The 26670-nt window shown below is 39.7% G+C and overlaps 1 protein-coding gene across 2 annotated transcripts in view; it reads right to left on the reverse strand.

Annotated features, from left to right (window-relative positions):
- Positions 1–26670, reverse strand: part of Sesn (Sestrin) — a 168394-nt gene that overhangs the window by 139947 nt on the left and 1777 nt on the right. Inside the window, exons 2-4 of one of the 2 annotated variants that reach the window (XM_071790346.1) lie at positions 6898–6942; positions 3266–3792; positions 852–1947 (exon numbers count right to left, since the gene is read on the reverse strand). In XM_071790346.1, the coding sequence (XP_071646447.1) occupies positions 852–1947; positions 3266–3510 (1341 nt within the window). In that variant the 5' untranslated portion in view covers positions 3511–3792; positions 6898–6942. Of the gene's footprint in view, positions 1–851; positions 1948–3265; positions 3793–4544; positions 4720–6897; positions 6943–26670 lie in introns of those variants that run through there. The other variant, XM_071790347.1, reaches the window with a different exon arrangement.

A 26670-nucleotide genomic window follows, 5' to 3' on the forward strand; every position in this document is an offset into this window, starting at 1 on the left:
ATATTTCATGTTTTTTATTTTCACAAAAATAGGCAATTCGTCCAGCAGAACAGGTGTGATATTTTTTAGATATCCTGTATGTACGTGCCGGTATGCTCGTTACGTTTGTCGACTATAATGTTTTCAACTTTGCCTCGTGTTGCCTAATAAACTTCAAGTACGTGGATACTCAGTGAGGAATGTTCGGGCGAATGCAAACTTCAGTGGAATCGTTGCGAAAGAATTTCGGCCGAGTGCACGCGAGAGTGTAAACTTCGCAACTGTGCTAACGTCTGCTCTCTCAAGATTTCGCGAGCGAAACTTTGCACGACCGTCGCCGCATCTAGGCTATCCGTTATCTTTCGCATCGGTCGTTTCACAAAGATTTTTTTTTTCTCTTCCTGAATGTCGGAATGTCTCCGTGTGCTCTGACTCAAGGCACACAGTGCAATATTTGCACACATAGATAATCATGGACAATAACGATAAGTCATCTTTTTTTATTTGCAACTTCCTTTACCGCATCTCTTAAAAACTGAGAGGCTCAACGTGAGACAAGAATGAGATGTCTGTGTTTCGCGGAAATTTAACTAATTGAAGACTAATATTAATTTTGAAATTTAAGTTGCAAGAAATAAACAGAATCTAATAAAAAACATTTTTTTATGAATTCACATTTATTTAAAATATGGCTAGAATTAGTTCGAAATATAACACTGTAGTATAAAACAGCTTCCACCTTGAAATCTAATTTTAGATAGTTGCCAATTAATGTTAACGCAGATTTATTTAAACACGAAAGACGTATATTATTTGGCGCATCGGCCAAATCCGAAAGGCTCCGAAATAAATCTGAAGTAATTTTCACTTACCTTCACCATCTGGAGGATCTCCGCGCATTTGATCCTGACGTTCTGGAAGGGACAGTTGACGCTGAGCCTGAGTATCACCGGCAGATGCAACGTCACCAGACTGAGGTACTTGTTAGCCTGCGCCTGCCTGGGTCCGTCCAAGGCGTTACCGAGATTCAGCATCCTCCCGACGTCACCGGGTGTCACTTCCGGACTCTCGAGCACCCGGCCGCTTTTCGAGGACACGTCCTCGTCCTGCGAGAGCGGCCTCTTGATCTGACCGGCGCTAAACTTCCTCTCGTCGTTCTTGCGCAAATAGTCCTGCTGGGGCCGGCGAGAATCCTCCGGTATGTCATCGTAGATCGCTGACTCGCGATTTTCCAGGTTCATGTCCTGATGGTAGGAAGGCTCGTTCTCGTTTTCGAAGCCGTCGAGAGTGTTGAAGACAACCCCGTCGCTGCGCGCTGCCTCGCTCTCATTGAAGGAGACGTCGTCGTCGGTGCCGCCGTCGTAGTATCGGCGTTGCTCGTGCGCTAGCAGATCGCCGCCGGCGGCGATCTTGGCTCGACGATTCAGATTCCGACAGTCGAATGACGCGAGGCCGCTCAGGTTGTCATCGAATTTCGGACTCTTGCCATACACCCGGGTATCCGCGTCAAGCTCGTCGTCTTCCAGCTGCTTTTGCTTGGCGACCTTCACCTTCACGTAATTGTTCTTCGCCCTGCCGGGACAATAATCATCGCTCGTCGATCTGTCACTCGACGATGAACAGGGATACTTCCTCTCGGTCTCGTTGTTCGAGCCGAAACGCGGGCACCTGCCCTCGATATTGAAACTCTTGCTACCCTCGTCCGAGGACGTCGAGTGACCGGACCTGCAGCTCTCGACGCCGTCGCCGCCGGTATATCGCTCGCGGAATCGCCTCTCGTTCAAAAGACGACCATCCACGCAATCGAACGAGCATTCCGGATTGTTCTCCTCGAGGAACGGTGGCGGGTTGTCATTGATGCTTTGCGGGAAGAAGCCCTCGGTCCGGAACGTGTCGTGTAGCAGCTGCTGCTGATGCACGCTCCTCGGTGACGATCTCGTCGGCGACCGTTCGACGCTCATATCGTATCTTCGTTTAAACACGAATATTATCGATTAGAAGTCGATAACGGGGGAATGTGAACGTAGGCTTATAAATTTTTTGAGAAGACGCTATTTTTCTTGCTATTGAATATATGTATAAGCCGTAATAGAAGCAATCATTTATAAAGTAATTTGAAATGGCCTCGTTCAATGATAAATTGTGAACAATAAAAGCGGAAGGAGATAAATTGCTGCTTGTTTTCATAAAACTGCTATTACAGTATCCAGATTTGTTATGATCGATAAACAATTCACTCGTCTCTTTCGCCGCAAGACATCTCTTTTGTTTGCAACTTTTTCGCGATACGATTATTTAATTATGTCAATTTTCAATATTCAGCCTTTCTAGCATTATATAATCTATTATCAACTTTCTCTTAAGATTACTTGAAAGTTAAAATCGTCCTGCTCTGTGATATTAAACAAGTTGAAACGGAAACACAAGCTGTGCAAATTTCATGAAAAAAAAGAAGACGCGAGTTGCAGGAAACCACAGCAACATTCGGTCCTTGTAGTTACGGTTAAATGAATATAATATCTCCTTCCGTGCTTGTTATTAATCCTCATAACGTGCACATTTTAATGAACCGCCCGTGATTATTTAAATACCGCATTCGCATCGGGTTTTACGTGTTTGCGTGACTGAATGCTGATATTAAATCCAGAACCAATAATTTGACGAGAGAGAGAGCACGGAACGAAATGTTTACTCCGATTAAATATGTCCGCTCAATCGAAATTATGATACGCGAAGCAAGATTATTTTAGGAAGTATATTTATTACACAATATACCGCATGTATTATTTGTTATTTGATAACCGTTAATTGATTAATTGTTAATCAATGGTCCAAATAATTGATACTGATAAACAAGCTTATTTAACAAATTGTATAATTTTAATGCTCTCTAGCGTTATGCCCGTATTTATTTAACAAGGCGAAAAATAAAATGATCAAATTTATTACAACATATCAATTAAACTAAATATTTAACAAATGGATAAAGACATGCAACGACGAATATTTAATATGCGAATGTAATAATTTTTATATATTAATTAAAACGACAAATGTAATAATTTTTATATATTAATTTATGTGATCGTGATTAAAAAACTAACATTGCCAGTGATCAATTCACCAATAAACAGCAAGAAGTTTCTTTTAGAAACAAGTTGAGGTTGATAAAAAATAAGTAGAAATTAATCGATTATTCGCTTGCATCAATTTGATATAATTTTATTTAAAATAAGCGACATTTTCATAACCGAATCTCTTTACTTTACAATGATACAACACTTACCTTCCGTCTTGACTGGAGAACTTTCCGCTCTTGGTGTCCTCGATATCGCCGACGTCCTCCCAACGATTTGGACTGCCGACGCCGCCGAGCCATCCTTCGACGGTAGTCCTGGCCGCGGCCAGGGCGATGTTCCTGGCCGTTTCGTCTCTGGCGCAGAGCGGCGCCAGAAATCTACTGACAAGCTCGACTTCGTCGCCCTTGGTGGAAGCGCCGCTGCCCGATGAACTGCTCGGCTCTCGGTACATCTCCTTTTTCCCGTATCGTCGCGCACGTTGTTTTCCTTCCGCCCGATCCTTGCGGAATCCTTCTTTCGTTTTCGAAAGCAATCGCACGGAGTATCGAGACGCCCGAACGCTCAGCTCGATTCCCAAGATAAACAGTGCACACGATGGACCGGCGGAATATCTACACTTTTCTCCTTTCCGATTCGCCTTTTCTCTTTTTCGCAAGGGAGACGGGGTACCTTCACCTATTTTGCGAGCTCGTCGAACAACCCTCTCTCGAAACGGCGAAAGTAATCGTCGACACTGTAAAAGAAAATAGCGCCCGCTATCATCAAAGCCCTGTTTGTTTTAATCCCGATCGCATAGATCGCTCCACGCGGATCGACTCCATTACTCTTTGTCTTAAAAGAGCGAAACACAACACAAATGAGAATACGGTCGGTCGTTTAATTGCAATTATTCTGTTCGATAAATCTTTTCTTCAATCTAATGCTTTCTTTATCTCAAATTTCTCTTATACTACGATTGTAATTTCACGTGGAAATAAGTATGCTATATACGATTCTTCAAATTTCGTTCTTATATGAATCTTTTACGCCAATAATGGAATCGCCGCGCGATAATCTCTCTATCAAACGCAATAATCGTTCCAAGATCGCGTCTTCGCTGAATCGATCGTTCGGCTCGATCGATTGTTCGGCGATTAAACGGCACTCCCGACGTTCCCGTTTTCCGAGACTCTTTCCTTGTCTAGGTAGCGAAGAAAGAAAGGAGGCAAAGGAAAAAAGGAAGGCAAGCGCGCAAGAGAGTAGATCGCGCACGCGGTACTATCCTCGCGTAATTACGCTCGTTTCGTCGCGTTTCGCCGTGAGAGAATCGGCCGTAAAACTCGTTTCTCGGAGGATTTTACCGAGGCGGTGCACCTCGGGATACGTTTCAGGGCGATAGAAAGTAGGCAGGAGAGGAGGCGTCGGCCGCCGCGTCGAGGCGATCTATCGAGATTCGAGTTCGAGGGAGGCGAGACGGCGGGAATAGAGGACGATTCTCTGACGTACCTTCCACAAGGAGAAAACGATCGACCGGAAGAGCGTTTTAACCTGATCGGGTGCGATCAATCGCAACGCGTCCTCTTCTTTCTTCTATTTTTGTACCTCTTATACAGTGCTCGTCTTTCTCTATTTCTATCAATAATGTATTGCAAAATTCTTTTAACATTAGTACGTACTTCTCCTGCGTCATCATTTGCCAACTCATTCATCAGATCTAACAATTCACCTTGTTCTCTAATTGAGTTAATTTTATGAAAAATTGAATCCAGGTTCATCACGTTGAGGAAATCTATCTATTTCATGAACAAACCTACATTCCTCTCCAAACCGAAATATTTTATACTCTTCCCAGGCTACAGATTCTCTGCTACCCACTGCCTCTCTTCTTCACTAAACCTTGATCCAGGGCTGTTCTCATTATCAGCAATAGTATAACATCTAACTATTCCTCTACTTTCTTCATCTATGTCATTAGTGAGAACAGCAATTTTTAAATTTCCACAATTGTCAAAACAAAAATAGACTCTTTCATCTTCACCTAATATACCTACATCATGTGCAGTAAAAAACATACCAAAGAAGAATGCAGGAAAAAATCCAGGCTTATTAACCGAATGCAAAAAAAATGGACAATTGTTTAAAAAATCCTTAAACTTCCTATAGTATTCAGCACAGTCTCCATTTAATAAATCCCTAACTAATTAATGATCTTCACCATTACCATGCATAAACACTCCTACTTGTTAATAACTACAACAGGCGAACCACTAACACTAGTGCCTGCTAACGTGGATTTAGGACCTTCAGTACTAGCAGAGAATAAACTCAAATTTCTCGCCGACTTACACAACTGTTCTATTAAATTATAGGAGCTAGTTGCATCTATCATCTTAGAATTCCTTGTTTTGTCTAAACTATTTGCTATCCTCTCTTTTAATAATTTAAAGCTTTTTTCTAAACAACAATCTTTAGCAAATTTTAAAATACTCAAGACCAAATCAACTTTTTCACCATCGCCAGCACTTTGAGTATCCTTACTGTTCTCCTGATCTACAATCAAATATGAAATTGCATTCTCCATTGCAAAAAAAGCAATCATATCTTTAGAAGGATCGACAACATTTATTTTATTTTGGTCAAATACACTAGATTTCCAAAGACTGCTAATAGCTGACCTTGCTTCATTCCTGTTATCCAAGTCATAATCTTTAGAAACTACAACGAATGAAAGCGATGAGAGAAGAAGTGCATACCCTCTAGGTGAAAGAATTTTCTCTACTTCAGATCTTGAACATCCCTCACTCAAGTACTGCATAACATACTTAGTTGTGCAAAGAAAACCATGCTCTATTAAGCAACTAAAAGGATAATAGATCACACCCCTATCTTTCTTATTCGGTAGCCCAAGTAGTGACTTATGATCTACTTTTGCGCTTATGACTTTACCCAGAAGGGAATTTAAGGTAGCAGCAAGTTTATAGCTAGATTGCAATGGAGATAATTTTGCAATCCATCTTCGCATCTATATTTTCTTTGAGGTCACCTGATTTTTCATCAATCCAGAAACTGAATACACGGTCATCCTTCTCTATAAAGCGCAACAGTTCAACTCTTGCAAGTTTGTCGTTGCCAGCCAATTCCTGATTTACCTTACTCGCGCCCTTATGACATAAATCAAGCTTAAAAGACTCCAACATCTTGTTGAATAGTTGCCCAATTTCACTCTTCACACATTCAATACATGCTATTTTATACATAGCAAAGGGATCCAATATATCTAACTTGGCCAACTCTTTTACCAATCTAGCAGAATTTAGTTCTATACCTGACCAACAAGATTCATCACGAAACGCATTACATAGGAGATCCGATTGCTCAACTGTCAGACCCTCTACTATTACAGGGTGAGCCTTTACCCATTGCTCAATAGCTGAAGTTCTATTACCTTTAACAACATCCTTCAGCTTACTTATTACTTTACTAGAGATAATCTCTTTATCTTTTTTAGGATCAGAACTGAGACGAGATCTTTTGCTTGGGCCTGCATTACCCTTCAAATCTTCCGTTCCACGTTTAGTTTTACTTTTTGGCATCTTATTACCTCAAAATCAAATATTCAATGAAGGCATTATATATGCATTAGAATAATATGCAATCGAGAAATATTTTCAAGCTTTTCTGTTTCTTCTTCTCTTTACTTTTATCATGACTCTAATACAGTTTGTTTCTCTCTTTCTCTTCCGTGTCACGCAATCACCGACCGAATTACATTTTCCTTCACATCGTTACCGCACGCGTAATTTTGCCGAATCTACTAGCGAAACTTCGCCCGAGTAATTTGCGTAAGTAGTCTACTCACACCTTCGCGTTTCCTCCAAGGACGTTACTTTAGTCCATGAGACATCTGAAAGCAAAAGAAAAAAGCCGTGAGTTACAAAGAAAGTATTTCTGGGAACATCCCTGTAAACAAGACAAAGAGAGAAGTTTCCTCCATAGACGAAATCATTTTATTTTAACGGATTCCGTCCTCCGTGAAATGAATGTGGACGAAACTCAGAGAGATACCGTCGCATTTACGGCGAAATGATCGACATCGATCAGAGAAAGAGGAAATGAAACTGCGCGCGGCAAAAAGGCAGATTATGACGCGGCAAAAGCCGCGGATTTCGCCGAGTGATTCCATCGTGACCGTATTGAACTTCAATTTACCGTCGCGCAGCGTACCGCGATCGATCTTACGCTCTTACACCGGATGGATGTAAAAGCGCCTCTACATAATTCGCAGTTCGCGAACCTCTCTGTGTATAGAGATTATATTGACATATAAACTGTGCGTGTATCTTGCGTTTCGCGAACTGCGAATTATGGAGAGGCACCTTGATACGTAAAAGGCCATCGCTAATAGGGAAACACTTTTCAACGGTACGGTAATAACTGACGAATTATCATTCGACCGGAGCATTATGCAATGGCCCTCAGTAATTCTTGAACCTTGAATAAATCAACATTTCGCTGTATAATTGACTCTTTCGCAATCGAATCGTTCAATTCCACAATCTATAAAACGAACTAATTTCAACATCAATTTAATTTACAATTGCCGTGGCAAATACGAAAAATTATTACGATGAATTAGTGCGATGCTTAATCATACGTGACACGTGTCGTAAACTAAAACTGTGGTGGAAGTAAGCAGTTTTTCAGCGCGAAGATTTACAATTCTGCTTTGCTAGCGTCCTGCTGACCAACGTCCGATGATGCGAAGTGATCAGCTGAGTTGACAGTTTACGAGCAATAATATGCTACCCGTCTTAACCGTATACAAGATATGAATAATCTGTCGCGATCCAAGTTAAAAGCAGCAACTAATTAATTATCACCCATTATACAAAATCGCGCGATTAATCAATATCATAGTTCAGGTAGTTTACTATTTGATTGATCGATTGTCATGAGAGAAAGTCTGGGTCAAGGTTCCGAGGTCAGGAAATGAGAAAGGTCGCGTCAGGGTAGCAATTTATCGAGGGATCACGAAGGAATAAAATATCGACGGGGATAATAAGAAATGCACTCTCACGTGAAAAAGAGAAAATCAATACGGTAATAATACATCAGTTAAGTTTGTGATGTAGTAATGTAATGTTAGTAATGTAATATAAAAGATCTATCGCTAATATATATACATATATGATAAAAGTGTAAAAACGAGAAAGAACTTCGTTTCGGTCTCACGGTGCATTAGCGTGATTACGCAAACACATTCACGCGTTTATTTCATACGCGCGTTTTCTTATTGCGTAAGTTGTGGAAAAGCCTCGGACGAGTTGTAACACTCGGTGACGAGTCCGTTAAGAGAATCTTTGCGAAGAGAAAACGGTTCCCCCCCCCCCCCCAACGGTGTTTCTACTTCTTTATTTATGCCCGCTCTTGCTTGTTCCCAATATTGAGTTGCTAATTGACTCGGGGTCCATCGAGTTTATTGCCGAATCAATATAAGTAGATCAATGACGCGTTACACTTATTACCAAGCTTATTACACAAATAATATGTCGATCAGCTAATGGAATTTTTCAAATTTTCCGCCATCCAAGATATATATGTTAATGCATGATATTTGCAAACTTATTGCATGATTAATGTTGGTTTCAAGGTAACACTTAGGTCAAAGTATAATCTACACGTAACACTTTGCATTTATGTTTTGATATTAACACTGCACTTTTACCGCGATCAGCAGCAGTTGATTATACCCTTTACCGCAAAACTGAACGAATCACACATACGAGACTTTCACAAAAAGTATATTCACAAAGTTCATTTTTATAGCCGGTAATAAATGTTAAAATATCAATTTATGCGAATAAAAAGAATATAATCTTCTAAACTTGATTACTAAGTTGTACGTATATTATATCTCATTAATGGGTTTATATTTTCATGGTAATGTGTTTTAAAAAACATAAAAAAATGTAAAAGGTATTTTTATAAAGATAAATTCGTTACTTGTTCTAAAAGTAAAGAAGGAAAGCAAATTGAAAAGTTAATATTAATTTTGGAAGACTATAAGTCAATACTGTTTAACCCGTTTATCAACTTATTGTTAGACTGTAGTAAAAGCTACATGTACCTCAAAAACACGTGTTTATAAATGCATAAAAGGTATGCATTCAATATACACACGTCACACATACATTGTATACGGAAGTGATTTAATTGACACACAATTGCTTCATTTCTATGTAACCAAGAAAATAATCGGACATAATCAAAACCAATCCAGACATCGGTAAAAAAGTAAATTCAAAGAACACGAGACAATGTTTCCCTCAAAAGCAATTTTTGCAAAAACAAGACATTGTAAATAATCAATTTCTGAAAAAAATATTGCGTGTAAAAAACAAAAGCCAGTTTATAACTGCCGATAGTCACGGCAATAACAGTGTTCCATCCTCTTTGCCGCATGTATGTACATATAAAGTAAGAGAATAATTGCAACAATTATTGCGTTTATCCGAGTAATCGTTCTGTTCGTGGAAATTAACAGGAAGCTATATAAGACGGATAAGCAAGCATTTTTAAGCCAATATCCAGTAACGTAATCTCATTAAAAAATTTATTTGTAAATAACGTTAAAATAATATTTAATAATATTCGCTGTGAACGTTGATCTTCCTCTTTTACTAATTGTGAGTTACATATATATCATAGTATATCACATATTATTTAGAAAATTTACAGATAAATATTGACTCGCTAGCTTTTTCGAGCGATCTATACTATAAAGATATATCCATGCATATTTACGTTATTATAGCATAACCTCAGTATGTTCAGTTTCATCTAAAATAATTACAAAAAGTTCCCTCACTTATAACTTTGATCCATGTATCTCCCTTCTCGCAATCTTTCATCTTATTTCGGACCATTCTCCGGACACGCGCGATCTCCGCGACGATCTAAATATTTATAACGCCGAGAAGCCTAAACCCGCCACTCTGCGCGCGCTTTGTTGAATTATTAATGTTGCGACTGCCATGCTACCGCATGCTCGCGCTCGCGAATCGCCGTGCATTCGCGATATACCGTACACGCTTTGTCTTTCGAAATATAAGGATGGTCAGGGCACGTCGGAGAACGTGCGAGGTGATAAAATGGTCGCGCGCGGCGCGGTTCGATTCAGCTCGCTCAAGCGAATTAAATGGAACGAAACAGAAGCGAAGTAACTCCCGCCCGCTCGCCCGCCCGCGGGAATATATATATATATTCTATCGTAATTTCTTGTGTGCGGAATTTACCTCGCGTCGCCGAAGAGCGTGCTTTTACGACCGGATCGATCGTCGAGATGCGTACACGACCGCAAGATCATCTTCTCTTTGGTAATGACCGCTTATTTACGAGCCAACGTCACAGATAGGATTAACTTGCGAGATGCATATACGAGTAATGGTGCATTCACGCGCTCTTTCTTCGCTGCGAGCTCCACGAGATTACTGTAGAATAAAGATTTCCCACGTTCTCTCATCTATGAATTTTACGATCAATGTAAGATATATTCTTGAAACCGCGTAAAAGCGGATCTCTTCAATACAAAGAGTTAATTCACTCTCTATTGTTTTTGTTTCTCCACTAAATATTTCGCACTCTCTTCATATTTTTACGTTATTTTATTGAGAGCTTTTCTTTTTGAGATATTAACGCACACACTAAAATAAAAAATCTGCATAATAATCGCGTTACATTATACGTCCTTCGTGAAAAGAAATGCAAATTCAGCGTTAACTGCACAACAAAAAAAATGATTCACGCAACGAAAACGGCGTCATCAGGATTATTTTCGCGAAGCGAACTAACGCGCTGTTGCCTGGCACCAACGTGCACAGCGCTAAAAACGCGAAGGAGGTAGTGCCTGATACGATAGCGTGTCATCTGTAATTCATGCAAAACCATCCATTTTTTAACTATGCACTATGCCAGCAAAAATACATTTTCTATTTTCCAAATAAAGTCCCTATATTTACGTTCTTTTATGAAGAATGTTTGTATTTGTGTAGATAAGTAAGCTTTATCGAGTGTACACTGGCGGCAAACGATTCGTTTCCTGAGATAAGGGGAGAACCTAGAGGCGCCATGGATATAATACTTCTATATGTTTCCTCTTACTTCAGGAAACGAATCGTTGTGCGCCAGTGTAAACACGCGCATCTCTAAAAGTCACCTGTCTAATTCAGATAATATGAACGACAAGACAGCTATGACTCGGCTTCGTCGAAGGACGAGATCGATCGTAGGATGATAACACGCCACATGATAAAAAAAACTCGCTAAGTACGCGAGGCCGTTACGAGCCCGATACCGGTCGGTGGTTAGCGCGCGAATTGCAAAAGCGCCATCGAGTCGGCTTTTACGGCTCTGTGACACGCGAGAGAATGCCGATAACATTCGATGAACTCGGAAGAACAACGAAAAAGCCCTTTTGCTCGCCCGCGCAAAAGCCCGAGCTTTTTCTCGTCGCGACGCGCAGAACCTGGCAATTTTATGGTCACTCGGTTTTGCACACAAATGGCGCGATGCCATCTGAAAGATCCCATGATTTTTCTAGCTGGAAAATTTAGGTATCACCGCTTCGCCGAACCTGAAATTTTTCCTTGGAGAACAATTTGAAGAGAAAACTTAAAAATTTTTGCTTCAGTGTAAAATATTCTGATAATCAAATTTTGAATTAAAATTCTAGGTACCTATAGTCTAATGAAATTGAAATAAGTACGGTCTTGCCATTTTCAATCCTTTAATTTATGTCATGAGCATGAAACTCGTACATCATCCGCAAAATGGTTGCGGATGCACGTCTGAGTGGCGATGACCCATCTTTATGAATGCAACTGATGACTTGATTCTCCGATTCGAAACTCGAATAGCATAATAAAATGGCGATGAATATATATGAAGGATCAAAGGCAGCGCAATCGTTGAAAAAAACATGAATTATCATATCGGCTTTTACTTCCGTTACTGACATCATGTGCGGTATCTCCTTGACTCCTTGTGTGACTAATAATTCTTTCTGATTATCAAGACCGATTTGGTGCAACATTATAAAGTATACATTAATGCAAAAATACTCGCAAAAATATATTCTAAAACAATAAATTCTTGCATTCCTAGTGTCTATTTTTATATTTTTTTAATCAAGAGAGAAATATTGATGTATTACGTTACTAAAATTAAATAACTTTAATATTTAGAATATTAACAGCATATACCAAGTTTTTTGCACTTTCAACTTTTTCTAGAGGAAGCGAGTAACTGTATATATTTAATATCTCTTGGAAATGAGCTTTTTATCGATAATCGCAATTTATTTCACGGCCGTTATTCTAATCGTCATTAATCATTCCGGGAGAGTCCTCGGGCGCGCGTTCGAAGGCGTTGACCGATCTGTACGTACCCTAAATGCAACGTTGATTCTGTTATCCCGGTCGAACGTTGCCGGCATAACAAGTGAGAGATAGATAATGGTATTACGCGCGGCGAGGAGAGACGAGACGGAAACGAGGCTACCTCGACTAGGAGGCCGAGATAGACGCACGTAGCGGGAGGCGGAATACGATCCTGATTGCCAAGGAGAAATCTTGCAGCGTGATCTCGGACGCGAGCGAGGCATAATGTGTCTTCGCCGAGACGAGCGAGAAGAGTACGCGGTATTAAATTATAGATATACGGCCTGGAATCATGACCGGTGGCGAGCAACGGTTTCGGGAAATTTTGAATATATTGTCGGTATCAAAAAGATCTTGTGACAACAGAACTATAACTTTCCAGATGACTTATTTGCACGACTAACCTTATATTTTTCATTATTTAATATATTTCATTTCTTGTAACTTTTCCAGCAATTACTAATTCTTACTAAATTATGAAGCGATATAGTGTGAATCGATTATCAAAGTGAAAATAATTTAGTTTCTTTACTGTGAAGTAAACAATTACGATAATTCAAAATTCTTCCAGTTATAGCGCAGTGCAAAGTAATAATTTATAAAGAATCGATTTCGGAGAAACCGCAGTTTGATTAATATATAAAAACATGGGCGTTCATTAAAACCTTCAAAGAGCGTCTGCTTGCATCATCCGTTAGCAAGACTAAAGTTAGTTGTTGTTGCCAGTGGCATTCCGCGTATAGAATAGCCTTACACATGAATACAGTAACGCGAAACCGTAGGCGAAGTATAGATTGAAGATTAAAAAACAAACAAGGTCCCTTCCAGTCCGCGCCTCCATGCTAAACACGGAGAACACTGTTCACAATTATCGTGGAACGGCCTTTTAAACGGCAAATTCAGGTCGATATTAATGATGCGTCTTGGGAAAAAGATGGGAAAGAATGGGAAATATACTATCACGGAGAAAATGCACAGAACATTGCATCTATTTAATAAAAAAATAAAGAATTATTGCATTGTATCTCTTAAAAAAATTAACTACAATATCCAACAAATATGGAATTTATTAAAACATGACAAGTAAAAAAATCTCTAAAAGTGTTCATTATGTCTTTGTTTTCCTGTAAAGTTATAATATAAAAATGAGTAATTAATAACCTACATAAGTTTATATTAAAATTATTATACCTTAACTTGAAACGCAGCATCTAAATTTAAGTGAAACACGAACTCATCAACATTGGCCTTAACGTCGTATATAATTCCATCGTACGATACGTTATTATATAATAACGATAAATCTTGCCAAGACCGTGACGACCGCAATGTGTAGACCATTTACGTCACGGACATAATGAAGAATAAATATGTGATATACACATGAGTGATAGGCGGTTGTGTGGAGACTGAGGCTTACTCACGCATTCGGACGATATAACGCCGCGTTTAGGCAGGCAAGGTAATTCTTGCATCCTAAAGGAGCACTCGACGTGTCGTGATTAATCGGCTAATTGACTTTTCATGAATTTTAATGAACACAGCCGGACGAGCACTCGAGATAGTAGTTTGTATTCATCCTGCTATAATTTTATGTGCAGAGTGGATACATTGTTCGCATTCAATATATACTATATAAAACGCTCTCCGAGCATTTTCTCCCGAAAATATCCTTTAACAAACTTCTAGAACGTACAACTTTCTATAAAAAATTTGATGAAACGTTCCTGGCAATTTTTAAGTATTGCATATTAAAAAGACTGTCAAATTTTGACAGCCAAAATTAAAATTCTGTGAAAGTAAAGTCTACTTAAAATCAAATTAAGAATAATGTCTTTCTGTATATGTATTCATGCGTCTCTAAAGAAATGAACACAATATTCTTTACTTTTATACAAATATAATTAGATAGTTATTGATATTTTTCTTGAAATTAAGTTATAGATAATAATATTCTTAGGTCAAATTGCTGATATTCACAATTAACAGAAAATGTGATACTTATTGTTAGAATATACTCTGTAAAATGATTACGTAAATGTAAATCAGCGTTTTAATAATTTAAATAATTTACTCGTTTTTGGAACATGTATATATTTCTTCATGAGATATTGCTTGTCTGACGAACCTCATTCTAAAATATAATTACGATACCGATATGTGCATATATTATGTGCATATTCTTTTGGAAAACATTTTTGAATGTGCTGTCTTTAATCTTTGTGGCCATAGTGGTTCACAGCAATGACCTAATTTTGATAATGCACATTTTAAAAAAACTGTAGCATTACATTTTAAAAAATACATTGTGAAAAGAGGAGTAACAGCCATAAGAATTTGAAAAGCCAAGTCGCGCCACGGTGAAAAAAATTGTATCAGATATCTCAATCTGAGGGAACGTTTATTATTATTCCGTCACGTTCATTTATTATCAATAGAAAACAGCATGTGAACGAGTTGGCTTGCTAAAAATATCACGTTAAACACGTGATGCAATATGCACGCACGCGGGCGTGCACGTGCATGTGTCAGCTAGCTCTCTCGGCAGAAGAATCGTCAAAGATCTCTTGTGTAAATCATCCAGGCAAGATGGCCCCTCCCCGTTCAGTCCATCGATTGCATCGCGCCGCAGAGATGTGGGAGTATGAAAGGTGCGCCGTGCGTTGCTTATGCGTGAATAGCGCGTTCCGTTGTGTAATCCGCGGCGCGCATCGATGCACTTTAAGGCGCGTTCCCCTAAACCCTTGCTAAAGTACACGCGAAACGCGCTTTGACAGATCGGGACATCAAGAAGAAATTGAAACCTAAAAAATCTCAAATTTCTTTATAAATATTCTGAGATTAACTTTTACTTCATTCAATTGAATCCCGAAATGCCTGCCGCATTAGGAAAAACAACAGATTGATATAAACAAAGCAAAGCTCTGTATTTTTATAATAAACTTGATTTATAAACGAGGTACGCTATGGTCATCAAAGCTAGAGAAATTAAATTTATTACACTCTAATTTTGTCCCTCTTTAATCACTTTTATCATATTATTGGACTTAATGACCTGGCGAGAAACTTATCGTAGGTAAAGGGCCATAGACTGGTGTACGATAGTCTGTTCTATACAAACTCGCACACGGGAGGAGACAAGCCTTTTTCCCTCGGTTAAGTCAAATGGACCGAACGTGTTCACCGGTCCCTGTAATCGAGTCAACGAATTTTCATACTCCCGGAGACAGAACGTCTCTACCAGACGCTAATTTCATTGCACATTACTACGATAGGTGTCATCTTTTTTTAGCTCACAAACGCTGAGAATAAAGGGGAACCAAAGAAGCGAGATTAAAAGCAAAAATATAAATAAAAATTTAGGGATTAATAAATTGCCTGTCACACCGCAATCTCAAATTCGAAGTTTGTTAAAATAAGGTTTACCTGACGTAATAAGAAAAGAGGATCTTTCACATCGGAGAAGCTAACGATGGAATCACGAGAACGCACGTGGATACAGCATCGAGGAAGGAGCGCATACAAAAAGTGCAAATAAATCGTCCGCTTTAACCACTGTCAGTCGTGCTTTCCGCGGGTTGGCAAGATATTTGCGGACTCCATCTGAAGTCAAGTGACTGCGTACATATACTTTCTAATTATACGTACGATCTCGTCTCCCATCTACTTTTCTCGTCGGCTACGCGGGGAATGCAAGAACGTGAAAGAGGAATACCTAGGTGAAAAGCAGGCGTGTCTGCGGAATCGTTAGCGCGACTTCTCTGCCGGAGATTTGTGAAAGAACGCACCATCAACGGCGCAAAAAAAAACTGGTCAATTCTACGACGTGACGCGGGAAACATGCGGTGGCTTCAATCATGATCTAGCTGGGATTTTTCCGTGGAACGCAATCGTGAAATGATCGTCAATCGACGTCGGTACAGTTTCGCGCAGTATAATACCGAAGGATTAAGTGTATGAGCAGTCCGCAAAAAGGGACGATGTAATATTGATTATTAGTGGTCGGTGGAGCTTACTTGCAATGGCAAAAATATACCAATATATTAGAAAAGAAAAAAACTGCACTGTGTTATAATTTATGCTATAATGATATTTATGTTATAATATACGACTGCTGTATATATAATAGTACAATTATTACATTATATTATAATTAATGTTATTATAACTACATTTCGTAATCTTTTAAAGGAGTTCGTTCTTTATACTTCTTTGTAGTACTTATAAAGTCTCAGGGTTAAAATCGATATCTTAAATGGATGGACTCTTAAAGCAATTTGTGTAAAATTTCCTTCTTAGATCCTTTATTTTCAACATAATTCCTATTTGCATAGCAAATTAAAAAAAAACCCAAACGTTTCCTGCCATCAAAACCGAGGATAGTATCGGAAAAGCTAGTACATACGTTAGAAAGATGGCGAGCAATGTTTGCAAAAAGGACGGTAGATACTGCGAGCTACTAGCTATAGCACAAGCAACTGCATAGAGTAGAGTGCAACAGCGGTCGAATTGGCACAGTTGCTAGTGCAACAGTCCCGCAGCTTCTATGCGCTATGCGATTCATCCGATGCATTTTCCCTCCACGAGCAACCTATCAAACTATCTCGATGCAATATCGATAACGCGATTCACGTAGAATTTCGCACAAATATTCCCCCGTACGTGATTCGTTGTATTTTATGCAGTTTTGCTCGTGCTATTGTGCGAGAAAGTACAAAAGTAAAGTTTACTCATTTTCTAGCAATTATACCACGTTATTACTTTTATCAAGTAGATTGCCAAGCTAGATTGCTAATTGGAACATGAAATGGAGAGCATATAGGCTACGATGGAAAACAGGAAATGTGCTTAAGATTTTAATAATTTAAAGTATGCGGGGAAATAAACGCGCGATCACGCAGCTAGTAATACAAAATAAAACGAATGAACCGGAAACGTTGTAAATGCACACGATCACAGAGTTTACTTTCTTCTTCTTCGCGATATAGCGCTACCGTTTAGCGCGCGCGATTTGCATGAAGAATAAGCGATGCACCTACGCTCCCAAGAATCTCTCTCGTGAGAAAGGACACAGAGGATCAACGATCTCTTGTAAACATCGAATGGCGAATCGCGGAAATTTTCGCACGACCCTGATATTTTATGACCTGCCGCCGTTTTACGCAAGGATAATGCCATCCATTTGTTTCGCCGTTCCTCCGTGCCTTCTAGTATATTTTCATTATGCGACCGAGATAACAATTCCATTCAGCGCGCAAACAGTTAAATTATACCGTACATACGCCTCAACAGATCACTCGCATCCACTGTAATATTTTTCCTGTCTCCTTTTTAAAGCCATCAGTCAGGTGCAATGTATCCACGTCCGCCCTCGTGAAAAAAATTACACGACATCGCGCAACGAGAAACGAGAAACCCCAACGCGTATGCGCTGGGGATAATTAAGAAATCAGCCGATCGTTATCGCGCATGACAACTGATAAATATGCATCGGGGACGCTAGCCGCTCGCTATTGTTCCACGAACGAAATGTCGCGAGTTACCTCGGAAATTGCTTAACGCCACGACCGGCAAGAGTTACGAATTTTACTCTGAATTCACGGTTTCTGGAACTGACTCTTGCCTCGTTTTAAACCTATTTCTACGTATCGCATGCGCGACGTTAACGTTACGCGAATTCGAAAAACACGAAATGGACAGAACGTGAAAAAGGGAGCACCGCGGAAACGACGCGACGACACGATGCTCGCGCGTTCTACTCTAGTTACTCATCGTTTCTCGACACTGTTTCAGACGATGACTAAACCCGACATTCGCAGAAATCCCCTTTTATATGAATTTATAAAGATAAACAAATAAAAGTAAGCTTAAAATGGTACGTAGCTTGGTATTTTCGAAAACGTGTACATACGGAGTAGTGATAAAGTTAAAATAATGCGAGTGCTAACGAGCGCGATAACAATGAATTGCCGCTAGAATTAGCGCCATTAACGTTACGCTCTAATTGTAATGCACAAAGAAACGTATCAGTTTATTGTATCGCAGAATACTACCTTCAAAACAGCACGTAGTAAAAACTTTAGTTTGTCCCTTAGTAACGTACCAGTCAAATACAAAGTAGACTATAAGCAAAACAGTAATAATGTCGAAATAATTAAACGTAAATTAAACATTGAAAGTAATTATTATTGCGGAAATTTAGAATATAATAAAAACAAGATATATTATTATATATCTCTTTTAATCATCTCCAAATGATACAATTTTCTGATAATAATTTTAAGATTATATTTTCAATATATCCCTTTTCTAAATTGAGAATATAAAAATTTATTTTTGTAAGGCTAGAAATTGTAAATAAAAGATTAATTCCGACAAACATCGAAAGTTACAATGTATTTATAATCAAATTAGTTGTATTATAACATCCGGCAGAGCGACAAATAGGCAGGAGAGATGATAGAAAGGCGCGAGACCGCAGCAGAGAACCACGGAACGCAATCCAAACCTAAGCAAAACGATTCGGCCGAGACGACGGACTTTAATCGCGTTTCAAGCGAGAATAAACGAGCTAACCTCGGCGATCTTTCGCGTGCGCCAACCGATGGGGGGCAACACACCGCGGTACGGCGGGGTTCAACGACCGTAAATTTTGTTTACGAAAATCCTTTCGTGAGGCGAGAAGAGGTCTTGAGAGCGACGCTGGCGGGCCCGATAAGTGGGCGGCCCGTTCGCTCATCGGCGATATGTTAACGCGCGAATCGATATGTTTCGTTGTCAAAAGACCGCCGCCACTGTGCCGATGGCCAAGATCCACCTTCGTTTCACATAATTTCGCATAAATTCAAAATAACCATATAAAAGAACCATTATATGACACCAATACTATAGATACCAATTTTACCTTTCACAATCCAACGGGACATATCTCTCTCGCGCTTGAGCAAAATCTAAGCGCGTATCCAGGGCTTTTGAGGGGATAATTAACGGTGATAAAAACAGGCAAAATCTATACTGTGAACGATAATTGAAGAATTGTTTACCATAATTTTGATATCAATCTCTTTAGACGAAATAGCATGTCTCAAATACTTGCTCGAGTGTTCTAAGGAGGCACTGAATTACTACAATCACGTTTTCTCGGCGTGTTGCCGCAAATGAAAGAGATTGATAAGGTGCATATAAGATCGTTATCCAAGATCGCGCGAAATTTATATCGAAAGCAGGCGAAAGCGAAAGATACCTGGGGCATTTTAATTAGAACCCGATGCAGCACGCTCGTATTTCCATGCGGATATGGTAATACAGATATTACAGTTGATAACTTCATCTCTCGACTGGATTCTTATTTCGTACTTCCATATTCATTCCTTTCAATGTAACCATAGAAGTAACAACGATAAACCACGAAGGTTTCTAATACGTAAGCTATTCTCTTCTCAATATCTATATGAGAAAGAGCTTGATAATAATATGTAAATAAGAAAAATGTACGATTGTGGCCCCAAGGATAATATTTCACATCTACACTATGGCTATTTTACATCTGGTGAAAAAAATGTTTATCAAGTAAGTCTTGTATTATATTATGTTAAGCGTCAAGCGAAATTGAATAGAATATAAAACTCAATAAAATGCAATTAGTTCTCTCATAAATAAATCACGAATTTCGTATCGCGTGCAATGATGCTAGTTCCACCTCCGAATTTAGTGCGTTAATTCGTTTGCATCAACAAGTGGAATAAACCGTATATATATGTATATAGCAATGTTGCAGAATACGAAATAATTCGCAAACGTTACGGCCAAACTACGCGGATAAAAATGTTCGGTACATGATAATTCAACGAATTTTAAAAGCAATATTAAAATGATTTATAGCACAAGAATTCATACGCTTAGAGCACATTGGCGAATGCTGTATCATTAATCATAGAAAAAAAACTCTCATTGAGATTGCAACAGCCAATTTGGTTACGAAATCTAAACGGCATATTCCATTGTGTGAAGTACAAAATTAATTGAAGTTACATAGTCGTATAGCACTTTCATCGTACGTTTTATTAATCAGTCGCACGCGTGTAAATTTTAACGTCGCAGATCTTTTCGACGTGCGCGACACAGGCTTTACGAAACTTTCTATTTGCCTTCTTGGCCGAGAGCTAATAACCGACGTATTCTCGCACGTCGATCGGGGTGACGTCCGTTATCGGTTATCAGTATACTCGCGGCCGCGGTACGCGAGCGGGCGAACGTACCGATATCGATTGCACTTTTCGAATCGTGCGGAACGCGGCGATTATTCAATCTCTCGAATGACACACGCCGTTGCACGAGCAGCGCCTCGCTGTCTGCGATGCCTACCGAAGGCCTCCCCCCGCCCGAGTGCTAACCACAGCGGCTCTCAACGCCGAGATTCTCAGAATGCAGCCTCGCAACGCGCATAGAAATCTGGCCGCTTAGCAACAACGAAACGCTTGCGGAGCGAACGGACGAGCGAGCGAACGCCGGTCGCCAACCGTACGATAGATGCACCAGTGAATGACCGACCGGTTGAGCAATACTGTTGGACAATCGATCCTTTTGCTAAACCAAGCAGAATCAGTCATTAGTCATTCGTTATACGAGCGAAATATTACAAGTGGTCTTTTTACCGTGGTATCTCGTTTAACTCGGTAATACGTGATTCTCGCGTTAATAAACAGTGCGTGAATTTATCCACTTTTTAAGACATTTTCAAAATCTTTCTTATATTCTCTAAAACTTTTTTCAATGTTTTTTAGAAAATATATACAGAAAACATTTGGTAATATTATAATACAATTGTATGTGTAATCCGTTTTATCACCGTTCTGTGCCAAATATGAAAACATACCATATATACGAAAAAAAATCTGGCTTCTACCCGTCTTTTTAAAACAAAATACTTTCTAAAAAAGAAGTGATTCAATAATTATTATCGTCATCCGTTTAACTTTCAGATGAATTTTACGTAAAAACTTTGCTATCAGGAATTAGTAACGAGGAAAGAGTTAAAGATGATGGAATCGTCAGTGAATGGCCAATATAAATGACCGCTTTGATTTATGATTGCAACTGCGTTAGAATCCTCTCTTATTAGAAACTAGATGCTTTAAAGTTCTTATTAGAAATTTAATGTTCCTTCTATTTTCCTATACTATTAGAGAACAATTTTAATACTAGAAGTATTGTATATATGTGTATATATATATATAAACAAATTGTATTACTAAATTCCATAATATAAGTGCGTTGCATTTACATCGGCTTGTATATATGTTAAGCACGTGTCGGACTACTCGCGAGTTTTATTATTTCTCTAAAAGTGGCGTAATACATACCATCATATATGTTTAACACGTTTTTTACTCTTTTATTAAAAAATATCGACTGGCTTTTATCATTTATTACCACGATCGCCTCCTCTCTTTCTCTCTCTCTCTTCTGGTTAAGTTGATTAAGTTATTAATTAATTATATCGTAACGGCTCTGTCATGTTTCTTAAATATTCATTATACATATACCCTTTCATGGTAATTTCTTAATAAAGATTACAAAGAAAGAGCAGAGTATAAAAAGCTATGACGCACTCGCACGAGAAGATCGAGGTGAATCATTATTTCGCGTTTCTCGCCTGTGTGATATGAATTGGGTATAGCGCGATAATGAACTTTAGCTAAGTTGTCCCACAGACGAGTATTAACCCTCGACTGAAGTACTGCAATCCACGTTACATAACCGAAGTTACCGGGTACCCGAGGGAGTTGAGAGGATATATTTCTATCACGTTGAAGGCCGGCGAAGTGTTTTCCCGTAGTAATATCTTATAATCCTATTTGCACGAGTATAGCTCTCGCGTCCAGGTGAAATTAAACTCCAAATAGCATTTTAAATTTCCTTCAGTAGCTCATTAATATTACTTATTCTTTCATCTCTTAACGCGACGTAACAAAAAAAAAACTGAAATTACTACAATCCTACTTGTGCGGGACGCGAATACCGAGAGTTGGATCACCCTCGTTGATATTACGAATCTCGCGTGTCGTGTAACACAGTTGCAGACCGGGGTGGCAGGTTTACCAGCGCGATGTAACGGCAATTAATGCTTATCGTGGCAACGACGAGATTATTGAAACAGGGATACCTTCCATGGAGAAGTTTGAATTATTTAGTACCGACGAAGTCGGCGTAACACGTATCATTTCGCGCAAGAACAATAATTTCTATCGCAATAAATAATAAATCGTCATATCTCCGCAAAGAAAGCAGCTTGCGACAAAAGAAAAGCAATACTGCGAACGTTCTCAATCAGTTGCCAATCCTTAATTTATCTACTGGATTTTATATGCTCTCTCTTTCTCTCTTTTACAAATAAATTTAATTTAAAACGATTAACTTTTATGTTGCTGAAATCGAGCACGAGTTTTACATTAAATAAAAAAAACGAACCACACGGAGCAAACGGCAAACGTTTAGTGCTAAATGCGCGGCGAGAATACCGGTCTGTGCATTTTTCCCTCTTCCCCGCTGGCCGAGAGATCGGAGCCCCTATACAATCGGCGTTTTTACGAGCGAGGCGATCCACAATGCAACCGGTTGTTGCGACGATAAAACGCAGTCGAACGACGGGATCGCAACATTTTACTGCCGCCGACGGCAGCCCAATTACGATCAATTTAACTGCGCGGAGAGTTTCTTTCTGGTTGATCTACGCCGCGCGCGCGCGCATAAGCTAACTCGCAATACTTTAAAAACGCTGGCGAAACGGATCGGTAAAGCCGATCGATTCACTTTGCTCGAGTGCCGGAACTCGTTGTCGGACATCGATACCGGAGTTTCCGTCTTCGAGTTTGATGGCGCACGTGCTCGCCGATCGGAAATGCTACAGGCTCGCGTTTAAACTATAGGCCCGCAAAATAAATCCGCAAACTTCGCGCATAAAATAAATTGCGGGCAACAAGAGGAACAAAATAAAATTATTGTGTCTCTCTTGGAGGTTTATTGATGAGTAAATAATCGACAGTTAAACCAGAACTTCTCTGTGCAAGGCTATGCCACTAGCTGCGTCTAATCTGGCGAGCGAGACTCGAAACGTCGAATCGCGTGATTCGCGAGCACAATTGCGGCGAGCTCGCAATTTCGAGTCGTTTAGATTTCCAGAAGTACCGCAATTCCGCCGCTGCCGAGTGCCGGTCGACGTCGCCGCCTTTTTTATCGCGTCTCGCAGAACAAGCTCTTGTGAACATAATCGGCTCGTTTGTGTCAGCGCTGCTGACGAGGGGTGAGATTTTTGCCCAAAGACTGGTTCGCGTCGCGGCACAAAACACGATTAAACGTTTCACCCCCTCGTGGATATGCTTGACGTGGATATGCTCTGGATTGCATTTGAACGTTACGATTTGAACGTTACGTGGGCAAACTATAATAAATAATTTGATTGAAGTCCACTTCTGACGGACCACCATACCAATTATCAAAAATCAAAATATAAACGAATGAATAGATAAGTGAAATAAGGGACAAGTGGACGCATCTCACATTTTGTTGGTCGGTGAAAATTTCAAAAAATTACGCTGTGGATACATTGATCGAAGGTTCACTTTTTCCTCACTTTGGGCGATTCATTCGGGGATGGTAACTCGAAAGCGACTCTTGCGACGAATTTGAAAAGATCACAATGCGATTTAGGCACGTATATCAGCGCGCGCGTGCTCGTTCTCTCTTTCTCTTTACACCCAAAATTAACATGCACTCTTTTCTCTCGCGCTCGGTCGCGTCATTCGAGACGGCGCGCGTTTGCCGTCACGCGGAACGTGCCGAAGAGACGCGCGAACGAAACGGTTCGGAACTGGTTCAACAAAGTCGGCCGTTCCCGGCGGTGCGCGCGCGACGAACAATGCGAACTTCTGAAGGGGGGTAGGACGAGCGAGCGAGGGAGGAAGAAGAGGAGGAGGTGGAAAAGGCAGAGGAAGAGCTGGAGAAGAGGAGGAAAGAGACGACGGCGGAGGCAGAGTCGCACGTGAAAGGCGATTTAAAGGGAAAAAGGAGGAGGTGGCCGATGAAAAAGGAACGTGCGAAGAGAACGAGGGAGGGAAAGGGAGAAAGAGAGAGAGAAATACGGCTGGAGGGGAGGAAGGAGCATGGCGAACCGGTCGCAGCCTCCGCTCGTCAGCTGGAAGCTCAGCTGCAACCGGGCGCGGTGACCTCGACTCTACAACGCGCGGTGGCGGTGCTTCACGGAAAAGCGGAGTCGATTCGCGAGCGATAACGGTGATTCGCGACAGCGAATCGTCGTCGCCCATCGTCCTCGTTGCCCTTTCCGCGCGAATCCCTACGCCCTCCGGGGAGCTTCCACGAGAAAGGTTTTCGCGCAACGTGAAGCGCTTTCGGATGCGACAGCGTGTTTACATTGTTAAATTCCTAGTGTCAAATTATACTCAATTTTAGTCATTTTTAATCATAAGTCGCTACTTCTCCTACTCACAACAATATGTCGTTAATTTAACTGAACCAATGGAGTTAAAATAATACTGTTTTGTGTTAAAGTAATAAATTTCGACACACATGGTAGTTAAAAATAACAAAATGTTATTTAACTCAAGGTATTACTGGTTTAAATTTCGTTCTTTAATATTTAACAGTGTAGACATGACTGCAGATATTGCGTAAGAACCGAAAAATGATCTCTATGCAAATTCGCATCGCGTCGCGAATTGTGAAACGTGTTTTTTAATAAATATAACATCGCAAGCAAGAAACAAAAGACTCTGGTGATCGCTTACGTAATTGTTCATCGCTTTCCGAAACTCATACTGAAGTTTTAGTATTTACTATATATCGTTATAATTATCCGAATTAGAATTCTATCAAGTATCTGAAATTGAATGAAAAATACAGCTTTATGATACACGAGACTGTTTCTATGCTTAGCTCGCGCGAAACTTCTCAATTTGAATGGTTTATTCAGTATAAGTGACGCGAAATGCTCTGCATAATTAAATCTTATAATAAGGATCTGAAATTAAATTCACGCAATGTATGGCGCCGTTCTCGACAATGTCTCTCAAGAGTGGCATAAAGACGAGCTACTTCAGAATGAACGACATTACACGAGATTACTTTGGTCCTCGGCGAAATATTTTCTCTTATTCTCAAGCGGGAGATTCATAATGAGTTTTCATGATTAGAGCGCGCTACCCGTGCTAGATGAGCAGCGAGCGATGAATATATTTTTTAGATTATCACGTCAACAAAGTTATTCCAGGTTTTCACGATTAAATCCAACTGGCCCCCGTTCGGCAGTCGAAATTACACGAATGATGAATGAGTGTTCCCATCTGTTCAATTATGCGCACTGTGCAATGCAGATTCACGTAGTTTAAGGATGCCATTTAATGGAGTATAACCTTTTTGTTGGAGATATCGAAGAAATTTGATTCTCAAAATGAAATAAATGTATATTAATTCGTTGTGTTTTCGATAACTATTTTTCAAGACAGATCTTCCTAAAAATTAACTCAAATACGTTTGATATTTCATGTGTAGAGGAGAAAACTGGTTTATAAACTACCATAGCAATTGCTAGTTTGTATCAATATATTATTAGTCGCCATAAAAATCTAATATACAAAATAACATACACACATATACACACATACACTCTCTCTCTCTCTCTCTCTCTCTCTCTCATTTGTTCATGCAAATTACTGCTACCTTAAAGCATACGTCTGAATAAAGATTTCGTGTTAATCAATACGACAATTTTTATTCCGAAATAATCAAAGAAATGTCAATTCTCTCGCGATAATTTATTTCGAAAGGTAATTAATCGGTTACCTTTACGTATTTCTGACGTCGGCGATACCTGTCGTCGAGGTCAGCGCTGGGAATCGACGCGTCGCGAAAATCTCGCGAGGTGAAATCGCCGATGTGCAAAGTGTCACGTACTTATTCTTATAAGAGGGCAAAGAGAGTTATTTCTGCTCTTGATAAAAGCGGAAAGATGCACGCTCGCGATAACAGATCTGAGTCATATTTTTCTCCTAAAATTTTAGTTATCGCGTTAAGAAAAAACGATGCGCGCAGTGAAATAGAAATTTAATGTTGGTGCATTTATAAAAATTACTCAAATTGTAAGTCAGTTAAAATTAGATTGATCTTTCAATAACCACTTT

Source organism: Temnothorax longispinosus, chromosome 10 (genome assembly GCF_030848805.1).
Source record: "Temnothorax longispinosus isolate EJ_2023e chromosome 10, Tlon_JGU_v1, whole genome shotgun sequence".
In the NCBI taxonomy this organism is placed as follows: domain Eukaryota; kingdom Metazoa; phylum Arthropoda; class Insecta; order Hymenoptera; family Formicidae; genus Temnothorax; species Temnothorax longispinosus.